Source organism: Myotis davidii, unplaced genomic scaffold (genome assembly GCF_000327345.1).
Source record: "Myotis davidii unplaced genomic scaffold, ASM32734v1 scaffold1, whole genome shotgun sequence".
Classification (NCBI taxonomy): domain Eukaryota; kingdom Metazoa; phylum Chordata; class Mammalia; order Chiroptera; family Vespertilionidae; genus Myotis; species Myotis davidii.
The window spans coordinates 10380540-10393737 of NW_006294681.1; the positions used below are offsets into that span (position 1 = coordinate 10380540).

Consider the following 13198-nt stretch of genomic DNA (forward strand, 5'->3'; position numbering starts at 1 on the left):
TGCCTGCGCAGGTCTCTGTATTCCCTCTGTGAGGTCTGATTGTTAGAAACCCCGGTGCCCAGCGGCATGCATGTGGGAGACAGCAGATCCTACCAGCCTCACGTGCCAGTGTTCACTTCACAGCTTGCGAGCAGTGACATCTACACATCTGGAAGGTGCTCTTTTATAAACAGCTCCATCACCTGGGGAATCTGGGATGAATCTTTGACACAGGATTAGGGAACTTTGCCAGAGGTGGTGCCTGGGGACAGGCCAGGCTCCGAATGGGAGAGAAACCACTGAGATGACCAGTCACTGGAAGGAGAGGTGGTATTTGTGCAGCAAAGCCCACCCTGGATAGGAGGAGCATCCCTTTACCTCTCCTAATTTGAAATGTTTATCTTTCCTTCTTTCTTTTCTTCCCTTTCTCTGTATTTTCTCACTTTTTTTTCTTGTTTTGATACCCACCTTTTCCACGGGTGCATTTTACTACTACTGTCTTATCAGTTGCTTTTCTTTGGGTCTGAGCACACTACCCCTGGCCCTCTCTCACCCTACCTGCAGCTCAACTCGAGGCACCTGAACTCCAAAGCCCTGCCTGTCTGTGCTGCTCTACTGCTTCCCCTCAGCAGGATCTGGGGGTCCAGCAGCAGCCATGCTAGAGATGTGAAGATTTACTTTCCTGAACGCATAAGAGATGGCAAACACTTTTAATGTACTTTGTTTGAACCATTTCTAACCCTTCCACAAACAACAAGATAGGCACTATATCCAGTGCACCAATGGCCATGTTTAGACGGGTCCAATCGCTGGCCCAAGGTCACGGTGAATGCCACAGCTGGCCTTCCGTTCAGGTCTGCGTGCTTGCAAATGCCTACAGGCCTTTTTCATTACATCACTCCTGTGTCAATGTAAAAAGAAAAAAAGTGAGGACCAGAAATGTGAGCTATCTTGCTAAGAACTGTAGTGCTAGAATAGCCCTGCTCTTTTGGCTCAGCATAGGAGAAATCTAATCAGAGCAAAGGCTGTTTTATTCCCAACCTGGGAATGTCAAGAACACAGCTGGGACTGGAACCGGTTTTCTGACACTCAAGGATAGAGGAGCTGTGATATATGATGACCTACCCGACAGTTCTTTCTTTCGTTTGACAAATAATTATTGAGTGCCTGCCACATGCCAGGCACTGTCCTAAAGTTTGGGATTCTTCATAGAATAAGAAAGATCCCTGCCCCTGTGTAGGTTGCAAGGACACGGGAAGAGACAGATAATAAACAATAGACAAAATAAGTGAGCTGTGTGGTTTGTGAGATGGTACTTGCTGTAGAGATGGAGACAGTAGAGCAAGATGGTAAGTATTGGAAGCTCCAGAGAGGGGAGTGTTGCATTTGTTAAACAGGGGAATCGGATAGGACTTATGGAGGAGGTAGTATTTAAGCAAAGGCTTGAAGGAAGTGAGAGAATTAGCCATGTAGGTATCTGGGAGAAGAGTATTCCCTGCAGAATAAGAAGTGAGGTCTGGCAGGCATGGCTCAGTGGTTGAGCATCAACCTGTGAACCAGGAGGTCACAGTTCGATTCGCAGTCAGGGCACATGCTCAGGTTGCAGGCTCCATCCCCAGTGTGGGGTGTGCAGGAGACAGCCAATTAATGATTCTCTCTCATCATTGATGTTTCTATCTCTCTCTCCTTCTCCCTTCCTCTCTGAAGTATATATGTGTATATCTATCTATATCTATCTATATTTTTTTAAATTTTTAAGTGGGCATAGTCAGCAAGAGCAAGGAATAGCGGGAGCAGAGTGTGTTAGGGGAAGAACAGTAAAACTGATATCAAGTACTGGGTAGCCAGATTCCTTGAGGCTTTGTAAACTATTTTAAAATAAGGGTAAGGGGAAATCAGAATGAGCTTAGGTGTATTAAGTATCTGGATGAACTAAGGTGTAGCATGATAGTGTGTCTGATCAGGATTGTAGCACTGTTAGTGGTGAAAAGAGATGGGAGATGTGGAATGCAAGAGAAAGATGGAGTCAGTGACGAATCCACAATTTGAAGCTTCAGCAATAGGAAGTACAGAGTTTCAGGTGAGATGAAGGCAATTTTGAGAAGAACAGGAGGTCAGTTTTGTACATATTGAATCTGAAATGTTTACTAGAGATGCAAATGTTAACTGAAGTCATCAGCTCTATGTATGATTCACTAGTTTAGAGAGAAGACTGGGCTGGAGATAAAATTGGAGATTCATTAGCATATAACATGGCTTTACAAAACACACGCATGAGACTTAATGGGGAGTGCCAATATGATGTGTGGAATGGAAACCGGTGCAGTGGTTGGTGAAATTTATCTTGTATTGCTCCAAAGATAGGACTCAAGAATCAGTGAGAAAGATGATGGAAGTTTGATTTGGGCTTCAATATAAAAGACCATTTAAACCACTAGAACTTACTAGCAATGGAATGGCTTGTTTCACAGGATGTGTTTTCTAATACTGCAAATTTTCGGGAAGAGTCTTGAATCTAGATCATTGTTTTCCCAAAGTTGGTTCAAATATCCTCTTCCCCCACCCACAAAAAAAGAGAAAAGAAAAAAAAATAGTAATTATTCTCTATTAGAATATTTATATTTAGTCTTTATTTATCCAAGGAAAGTTGTTTACACACACACACACACACACACACACACACAGGCCATTAAATCCTGCTAAAATAGACATTGATGAGTTGTTGCTTATTCTTCCCCCACGCCCTGCCACTCCAGTCTCCTTCCTTTTTTCAGTCTTAAGTAAGATTACATAATGAGCCCGGCCAGAGTGGTTCACTGGTTGAGCATCAACTTATGAACCAGGAGGTCACGGTTCCATTCAACGTCAGGGCACATGCCCTGGTTGTGGGTTCGATCCCCAGTAGGGAGTGTGCAGGAGGCAGCCGATCAATGATTCTTGCTTATAAATGAGACATTGCAAATGTGTTTACCACTTCTTGATATTTGGCCATAAAGCTTTCTTTGTCCTTCTAGTGGGTGTAAACACTATGCTTTCTCTATTTTTCCACAATCAACTCAGCCTCGTGTAAGCTTACCCAGTTAAGAGTTTGTACAGCCATCGGGAGCTTAAAATTGCAGTGTTCTCTTATAAATCAAAACCCAATAAATTAAAAGGGAATTTATATTGCAAAACAGATAAGGGGTAATTGGGTTACAAAATTCAACTTTTAAAAGTGTTTTGTATATGTTTTTTTCCATAGCAAACTTCTTTAAAGCATTTATTTTATTAGCAGAAAAGCTTCAGGTTTACCTCAGAGAACTTAAAACTTGAGAGTTCTTTCCAGTTAAATACAAATCAGAAATTACTGTAAAGCATAGCTGAAATTATTGTCTAAAATGGAATCATTTGCAGAAAAAAAAAAGTAATTTGTAAACAAAGATGTGTCTTTTGCATAAAGTGAGGTCTTGGTGTAAAACAGACTTTCAGCTTGTCTATAGAAAAGCCGGAACTGACTCAGAAAGGAAATCCCTGCCGTCCCGCTTGGAGTCAGGATGCATCGAGGTTAAAATAACAAACTGCCTCCGGCCTCTCTTGGGGCAGCAAAAGCAACCAAAATTGCCTCCAGAGCTGTAAACGCAGAGAATGCTGTAGTAGACTGAACATGGGGGGAAAAACTGGGGCCAATGTTTTTTTTAATGTTTGCATAGGTGCAGGACTTTTTATTAGTTTATTTTTTCTAATAAATATGAAATACTATTTCTTTGCTTTATGAACTATTATTATTTTGGTTTAGGCTCCTATTGTGGGTGAAAAAAAAAAACATGGCACATCAGACAAAATTATCTTCCATTGGGCGTAAAGAGAGGTGGCGAGGAAAGGTTCAAATAAAAGTTCAAGTCACTATGGAACTGTTGAGATTTGACTGCTCTGCACCGCCCAGTGGGACAGTGTGGAACATAGATTGATGTGAGTTGAACAAATGCGTGGCGTCTCAAATTGCACATAGACATAAAGGTTAAGCTTTTTAAAGGAATCAGGTTATAACGTTCACTCCCCCAAACTTGGTTGCTGTTGGGGATGGGGCATCCTGATAGACTGGAGAAGTCCTGAGGGCACCTGTGGGGGCTACAGGAAGAAGTTCGAGCAGAACAAATGAGTGCTCTGAGGATCCAGACTAGGGCAGCGGGAGTCACCGTGGCTCTTAATGTGGAGCAAACTGATACCAATTCCATAATAAAGTCACGGGAAAGAATCAGCTCAGAAATGGAGCCAGTACTTCTATCACTGTCTGACTGAGGAGAGATGAGCAGTGCTTATTCATAGTAGAAATCTTTACTCCTCCCCATGTTATTTGCTCTAGCAGTTTATGTGGAGGTATATTGCTGTAGGTTTACACAGTCTTAAAAATCTATGTCTAAAGCTCTGTGTCTATTGCCGTCCAAGCAAGTGGTAACCAGGTGACCACCTAGCAAGAGTATATTCTGAAGGAAAAATGAACCCGCTTTTTAAGTGTTAGCCTTAGAACACCTGGATTTGTGATAAAAGGAAAATTTATAACGAAAGCAAACCTGGTGGGCTGGTGAGGTTGAGTTCTGAGATGACTTGGCATGTTTGAGTTCATCTCCCTCTGAGCCTCCAGTTGCATGGGCTTAAGCGTCTTGGTGTGAGGGTGCCCCGTTTCCGAGGAAATGAGAAAGTTAAAGAATGACCCTCCAGGACGTTTGGTATATCGATGTGTAAGTAGCTTTATCCTCTTGCCTTTCCCTTCCTAATTTACAGCCTTCTGGGTCTGGTTTTAGGAGTTTTCAAGAGATGTGATTAGCTTAACTTGCAGGAAACTTGCAAGGGGTTGCAGGGTAATGATGTGTCAGCTATGAACTCATTCAGCTAATCTGAAGGAAATTTTTAGAGCAGGAAAGAGCCAGATTCAAAGGTGCTGACTTGTGAAATGTGGTAAGTGCATTTCTAGCTAAAGGAGCCAAAAGTCTAGTGTCCTAATCATGCAAAGGAAAGGAGGCGATGACCAGCAAACAGGGAAAAATTGAGCAACAACAGAACATTTACTCATTTGTATCATCCATGCCAGAGGTCCTCCTCTGTCATCAAAATAAGGAAAGCAGAGGGCAGATGTCTGGCAGCATCTGACTCAGGGATGGAGGGTTGAAGGAAGAGACCATGTTTGACTAGGAGCCACATGAGCACAAGACAGGTCGGTGGAAGGCAGCAGGGCTGGAGTTGAAATTAACTGCTGAATAGTCAGCAGGTCTGTGAGCCCAGACTCAGTGAGGACGGTTTCATGTCATTAATTCATTCACTTATTCATTGCAGCTGTATGAGCATCTATTAAATGCAGGGCACTCTGGAGAGCTGGTGTAACAGTTCTATCCTCCCTGAGCATATAACTTAGTGTTCCAGTTACTAGAGTTGCAAAGTAAATTACCCCAAAATTTAGTGGTGGAAGACAACTGTTTATGATGCTCATGGATTATGTGGGTCAGGCATTCACTTAGGGCTCAGCAGGGACAGCTTGTCTCTGCATCATGGTGTCTGGGGGCCTCAGCCGGAAGATTTGAAGGCTGGCGGCTGCAATCATCTTAAGTTTGTTTGCATCTTTGTCTGAGGAATGGTGTTGGTGGTTGCTGTCAGCTGTGACCTTAGCTGGGTGATGGGCCCAAACTCCTACACATAGTCTCTTCATGTGGTCTGGGCTTCCTCACAATATGGTGGCTGGGTTCCAAAGAAGAGTGCCGGAGAGGGTGAGCCAGGCAGAGACTGTCTGTTTTAATCACCACGCTTCAGAAACACAGATAGCATGAATTCTGCTGTACTGGATTGGTCAGGATGGTCACAGACCCTGGAGAAATTCAAAGGGAGAGAACATCAACCCCAAATATCAGTGGAGGAAAGCCAATCATGATAAATGAAAAGCAGATAGGTATATATGTATATAAGTGTATGTGTGTATATGTGTTCATATATAAAATCTATCACATTTAATAAGGGTGGAAGAAATATTACCAAAGCTCAAAATAAAAAGTGATGCATTTTTGTGATTGCTTTATAAATAATGGCACAAAAAATCATACAACTGAAAATATACCGATGAAAGCTAATACCTGAGCACTGTTTTCCAAATTTGAATCACGTCCACTATTTTTACAGTTATCTTATTATTTCCACTGTTGTGTCCTTACTCTTTTTTTCTTAAAATTGACCTACTCAAGTTTATTTTAAAAGTGAACTAGACAGTACTAGCAAAATAAGATTTCTTTTTTGCCATGATTTATTTGCCATAAAATAAAAGCAACCTTAGATATAATAAAAGTAAAACAGAACAGTTATTAGATGATAAATTGACTGCTGTCGGTTGAAGGAGCTGAGGCTGAAGGGACCCCTCTCTTTGTCAAACACATGCTGGCAGGTGTTAGAAAGGTGTTAAATCACACTCAGACAAAATTGAGGCTCTCCCCTTGACTTACTCCGAAAGATTGAAAGAGAAATGAAAGCAAATGATCCCCAGTGAGAAGGTCAGTGATATTTATGGCCAGGTCTGTGTGCCTCCCCACAGCTTTTAAAGAACTATCAATATTATAATCCTATTTTGTTGGCAAACACTGATCCAAGTGATAAAAATTATAGATAGCTGGCCGGCTGGCGTGGCCCAGTGGTTAAGCATCGAACTATGAACCAGGAGGTCACGGTTTAATTCCCAGTCAGGGCACATGCCCCAGCTGTGTGTTTGATCCTCAGTAGGAGGTGTCCAGGAGGCAGCCGATCAATGATTCTCTCTCATCATTAATGTTTCTATCTCTCTCTCCCTCTTCCTTCCTCTCTGAAATCAATAAAAATATTTTTAAAAATATAGATAGTTAAGCATTTATGTAGGTTCAGGCAAGTTCCTGGGATCCGTGAGGAGAACCAGTGTCTAGCACAGTTAATTGTTGATAATTTACAAATGTATTTGTAACCCGCCATCTGTCAAAGGCTGGGGGTCCTTGTGCCTCTGCTTGGTTTGGTTTTCTAAACACCTCCTTGAAAGGTCCAGTGAGCAGTAAAGGGCCTTGGCTAGTTGGCTTCTACAGAAGGTCTAGCTGCTCCCAGTACCTTATTACCTTTCCCCACATGCTGGCAGAATTGACTTCTTGCTCCCTCACTGTGGCATAACTAATGTTCCTAGACTTTATAGAACCGCCTTCAGCCAGAGCTGCCGGAGCGACCTGCACTTTTTAGTATGCAGTATTCCTGCAACATTCATTTTAGACATAATTATTAGCATCTGCCAGGACCAGTGTTGTACTAGGCCCTGGAGATACCAGAGGACAAGCGGTGGACACTTTGGAATACAGAGAAAGGCCACTTGGAGGCAGCTATTTTCCCCCTAAAGTTTAATTAATTGCTTAGCAACACCATTGCCTTGTTGTCGGAGTATTCATCAGAAAACACTGCTTCTTGGAGACTTTTCCCCATCGCAATGATAACTTGAGTATAGATGGGCTTCCCTGCCTGGAGCTTTTCTTTCTGGTTTCCGGGGGTGTGGAAAGGTCTGCTGAGGTTAGGAGGACAAGGGCCAGGTATTTATGTCTGGGGACTCCAACTGGCAGCCTTTACCGCATTCTAGGACTCCTGATAGTAGTGCCTTTCTAGGCATGGGGCTGGCTTTAACAGACCTGCTTTTCCTTCTTTATTTATAGTCGTCTACGGTGAAGCTGTCAAAACCAGTGGCTCTGTGGACTCAGCAGGATGTCTGCAAGTGGTTGAAGAAACATTGTCCGAATCAGTATCAGATCTACAGCGAGTCATTCAAGCAGCATGACATAACTGGTAAAGTATGCGGCATCCAGAATATTTCGCTCCCTCTCCCCTTCGCGATGGCCTTTCCCATACCCTTGCAATGAGACAGCATCTTCGTGCTAAAATTTTCTGGCACGGGTTTCCTTTAAAAGGGGTGGTCAATTCCAGATCCCAGTGAGCCATGCCACTTAACAAGCATAAGACATTGTTGTAGAGAACCATGGATTGCAAGTGTCCAATATAAAAATATGTGGAGATCAGGGTAAGGGGCTCAGGGATTTTAGAGAAAATAAAAGCAATCCTAGAAAAAAGAAAGGGAAGAAAGTTTTCAAATCAATTTGGTTACAGGATCAATCAGTAAATATTCTAAGTAGGAAAATTTAGAAGTATATAGAATATTACTAACTCACTACCCCTGAGATGAATACCTTTCAAAACACAAATTAAGACTCTGTTTAGCTCAAGGGCCTTTGAGATACATATGTGGTGATCAAGAAGCACTTGGAAGCAGAAAATATGACAGTATAGTGAACTGGAAAAGTCCTCAGGATCAAGTCTCTCAGTGGGAGAATGAGGTGGCAAGGGAGAGAGGACGGGCCTACTGCAGGAGCCCATCCGAGTAAGGGGTCTCTTTCAGATCTCACTGGCCCGGCCACCCTGAGAGCCTCTTTCTATGGCAGCCTTCCTCCCTCCCGCCCTCTTTGCAAACACTGTGATCAAAGATGGCACTGAGGAATATGCTCTGTGCTTCAGGAGGAAACAAACATGAAGAAAGTTCTGATTCTAATACAGTCTTCCTTTTAAAAATTCTATATATATAAAAGGCTAAGTGTCCATCCAACTGGTAGCTATGACATGCACTGACCACCAGGGGGCAGACACTCAATGCAGGAGCTGCTATGATGCGCACTGGCCATTTCAAAAATAAACGGCACCATGGACCTGGCACCGACAAATCAACACTCGGCTTCCCCCAAGTGGGACACAGACCCGGAGCAACACCCCATCAAATTTTAGCCAATGCTGCCAAGACCCCATGGCACAAAATGCGGCCCACAACCCAGCCCAGCCCAGAAATGGTCACTGTGGGCACTGGGTAACGACATCACATAGCGATGCCTGGCTTCCTTTCCCTGGCGACTAGCCTCCTTGGAATTTCTTCAGCCCAGGAACCTGACTTGCTTTATAGCCAGGTGCAAACATTTTACAGTTTAACCAAATATTTGTGATGCATTTTCCTGTGCCTCATCTCATTTGATCCTCACAAAAGTCCTGGAGTAGGTAGATAGGAGACTCCGTAGAATCCTATTTTCTTTTCATTAGCAAGACACGAATAGCAATATTAAAATATTCCTCCTAATTAATTTCCTGTCAATGTGCACGAATCTGTGCACCGGGGTACTAGTGTGTGTGTGTGTGTATGTATATGTATATGTAATGTATATGTATATGTATAATTGATTTCAGAGGGGAAGGGAAGGAGGAGAGAGATGGAAACATCAATGATGAGAGAGAATCAATGATTGGCTGCCTCCTGCATGCCCCCCACTAAGGATCGAGCCTGTAACCTGGGCACGTGCCCTGACCAGGAATTGCACTGTGACCTCCTGGTTCATAAGTCAGTGCTTAACCATGGAGCCATGCTGCCCGAGCAGAGTCTTCCTTTTTCCTAAGAAAAAAGTGATTCTCTAGTGGGAAAGTGGCTTGCTCTGGAGGAGCTCAACACTCCAACTGCCCAGCCTCTTCACAGACTCTTCCTCTCTCCTGAAATCTAACCTTTATCTATAGTTTCTATTTACTCCTATTACTTTGGAAAGGGGTGCATTAATCAGAAGGTATTTAAATTTGCAGTTCGGTGTTTGCCCTGTAACTTTGAGAACTGGGGGCAGATCCTACCTCCCTAGGGCAGGAGTTGATGGGTGGTTTTGAAATGTGCTCCTTGGAACCCTTATATACACTCAAGGCTGCCCAGGGGATAAGAGTGTGCTGGGGGTAAAGGCGGGCATTCAACCAAAGCAACTCCTTGTCTATTTTATATGTTCGAATTGTTTAGGAAACTGGATTTGCAACAACCCTGCGGTTTAAAAATTGCTAAGCTAGATTATCATGGAGTCCTGGTGACCAAGTGGATAATGTTTAAATATATAAGGAACACACCCAAGTGTAGCTCAAGCTGAGTTAACAGAGCGTAAAATACCTCCCAACTTAAGCATAAAAAAGGTCCTTAATTCACTTCCTTTCCCCTCAACTGGAGGTAATGGCCCATTTGGATAACATTCCTGAAATCCTGACGACAGAGGTGGAACTTTGCTTAGAATTCAGGTGTTAGATTGTATTTCTTAGTTCCCTCCCTTAAGAATATAAGAAAATCCCATGTAAGGTCGGCTGTTCCGCCCCTAAAAGCGATCAGTCATTTAGGAACCATTTGGCTGATTATGGTAGCCTTCATCAGGTAATGTCCGCTAATGTTTCTTAATGCCTGTGATGGCCAGGGCGAAGCCTTTTTCGTGATCTTATTTGAAAGTAGTGTTATCTTTCATTAAGGGTGAGAATTATGAGGTACCCTTGAGGGAAGGGTAAGCATTTATAATGGTTTGAAGAGGATAAGACTATTGCTCCTCGGAAATGAAGATCTCATGCTTCAAGGCGTGTGGAGCAAATGGTCCCACTTCCCAAGGCTTTCTGCTGAGTGACGTGAGGGAAGGGGAGGAGATATGTATTTCAAGCAGCTGTCCCATTGCTTTCTGTGGCACCCTCCTTGGGCCCTGGGGCAAGATCCTGGCAAGGATTCTAAGCAAGTTCTTTAACCCCACTTCCTCATCCCCAAAATGGAGGTACTAATAGTACCTGCCTCATAGGATCGTTGTGAAACTTAAATGCAATAACAGAAGTAAAGCCCTTTATTGACACCTTTTTCATGCCGGCTTTGAGCTATTATTTAGGTCAAGTTTCATCGGACGAGTCTAAAAACATACTATGACTTCATTCTAAGCTGTTTTCTGGCAAGAAAAGAAAGGGAATTATTTGGGGACTAATGGATCAGAGGTAATGACTTCAGATTAACATTTGGTCCACTTCGTTTTGACACTCACCTATTTGAGGCCTCAGAAGACCACTCCCCTCTCCTGTTCTCTGGGCCAAGAAAGAATGTAAAATTCCCAAGTGATCACAAGTGCCAAGGAGCCAGGAATTAGCTCTCAGAACTTGGGCCAGCCTGCAGTTACCAGCTCTGTGGTGCTGGAAGCTAAGGGAATCCTAGTGCCCTTTCAGGCTGCAATCAACAACGCAAGGAGGCTAATAAAATATCAGGACATGTTGACAGAACCCACCTCAGCAGCCTGTGCAGACATAGAGTGACTTAGGGACAGGTCAGAGCAGTGGGTGCTGAGACCGAGCTGTGTGTTGTTGTGAAGGTTACTGGATGCACTGTGGCTTTCTCCAGCTGTAAAAGGGGGATGAGGATCGTCTCCGCCTGATGTTGCTGGGACAGCGGCTCCTGGTCATCGTAAGCATGCAGTGAATGTTAGCTGCTGCTGTTTTCTGAGGTGCTGTCCTGACTTCTATGAAAATAAACAACACATATAAACAGTGTTGAATCCGTTGATCTTTATTCTCATGGAAACTGGGAAATGAGCACCTAAGCAGGGGAGGGAAATAATCCGGGCCGGTAACTATGCTGTGCTTGTCTGCAAGGCTGCAAGAAAGATGCTCATATGTATGTCTCCTACTTAGGCTTAGATTCTCCTGAGTGATGCTCTTCCCTTGTCTTCCTTAAAGCCAGGATCTCCAATATCATGCTCATCAAGGAGATGTGGTATATCAGTGTGACATATAAACAGTCTCTTAATTTAGAGGCAAATGATACAGTGACTGTAAATAAAAATAATATACTGGGTCAAAACCTTCCACCTGTCCTCCACCCTCAACCTTGGACACATAATAGCTGTGTAATGTCACACAAATTTCTCATCAGTGAAATGACAATGATATTTTTCTCAAAGTGTTACTGAGATGATTAAATGGGATGATGCATGTGAAGGGCCTAGCTTAGTACATAATAGACATTTATCCATTTAGCAAGTAATTATGAAGCCTCTACCCTGTACCAGGTTTGGGGAATATAGCAATCAATAAGATTGTCAGTGGTCTGTGTAGGTAAAAATAATTGTGCTTCCGTGGAAAACGATGCATCGCCAATAGCACACTGTTTCGGATGACCTCATTCTGTGTCTACAGAGTTGCTTTACAACTCTGTAAACTGATAGCCATACAAAATAATTCTTGTTGTAGACATGTAAATCCTGTCGCACAGTTTCGGGTGACTTCCCTAGCTACTGTGGGAAAGGTGAGTTTTGCCTTCCATGCACACATTCATTTTTCACTCTTCTTATTCTATAACTATGTCTGCTATCTAGATCCTCTTTTGAACTGGTGGTAACATCATTTTCCTCATTAATGACTTAAATAAAATCTCAAACCGTGTGCTCACTTATGTATTGACGATAGTCATGACTTGAGCTTTCTTTGGAAATGTAACCTTTCACCTTGGTAGTTTAATTTTTTTAATTTATGTTTTAGCCAGTAATGTCACTATGTCAACATTTTCTGGTTGCCTTTGTTTAAAGGCCATGAAGCCCTAAACAAACTTTGCCCCCAGTTTCTCCAAAGTCTAAGCAAACCCACCAGCGTGCAAAACCTTCTGCAAATTTTCTATCAGAAGTTCTGAGAATTGTATTGTGTCCAGAAGGTTCCTGCTATTTTGTGGCAGATGTGTTTAATCAGAAGAGAAGCTGCTAGTGTTAACTCCCTGCAGAAGAGCTCTTAAAAAGGCATAAGATGGTTAGAACACCTGAGAGGCATTAGGGGAGATAGATTTAAATCATCAGATTAGGCTTGAAGGAGAGAAATTTGTCTATTTTCCTGTGCTTGCGAGATTTCTCTCCCCGGCTTTCGGAGGCCAGGCTTAGCATGCTGATGAGGAAGCTCACCGGGTACAGGTGTAAGCTCCCAGACAGCTTTTCAGATTCTCTTTTATGCACAGTTAAGAATCTTTTCAGCTCTGAGGCGTTCAGCCCCTGACTGGTATTCTTCCTGTGGTGGTTGCTCAGTCAACTCACCTCCTTCAGCCTCACATCCTCCATCTGCAAAGGGTTCTTTCCCCTGCCAACGTTCAAGACGTAGGTTCATGGGCGAAGCACTCCGACCTCCCAAAATACAAAGCATTTTCAAAGCTATTTTGAATGTGTAAAAGGTTTGCGTGTTGGCCTCTTTGTGAGCAGCAACAGGAATCCTTTCGATATCTACGTGCATACAAGAATAAACAGTTATCATGCGGGTATCCCCTGCAAATAGTCAATATTGATCTGTCCTATTTCTCCATGGTCTCCTACAAAAAGATGAGTATTTCCAGTCCTTTTTGTGCTTCAAGCACTGCCCGTTTGTACCT

At 43.0% G+C, this 13198-nt stretch overlaps 1 protein-coding gene across 2 annotated transcripts in view; it reads left to right on the plus strand.

The window, feature by feature from the left end:
• SAMD12 (sterile alpha motif domain containing 12) overlaps positions 1–13198 on the plus strand; it is a 335667-nt gene that overhangs the window by 130868 nt on the left and 191601 nt on the right. The window contains exon 3 of one of the 2 annotated variants that reach the window (XM_006769102.2): positions 7653–7782. In XM_006769102.2, coding sequence (XP_006769165.1) covers positions 7653–7782 — 130 coding nt within the window. Of the gene's footprint in view, positions 1–7652; positions 7788–13198 lie in introns of both variants that reach the window. The other variant, XM_015567452.1, reaches the window with a different exon arrangement.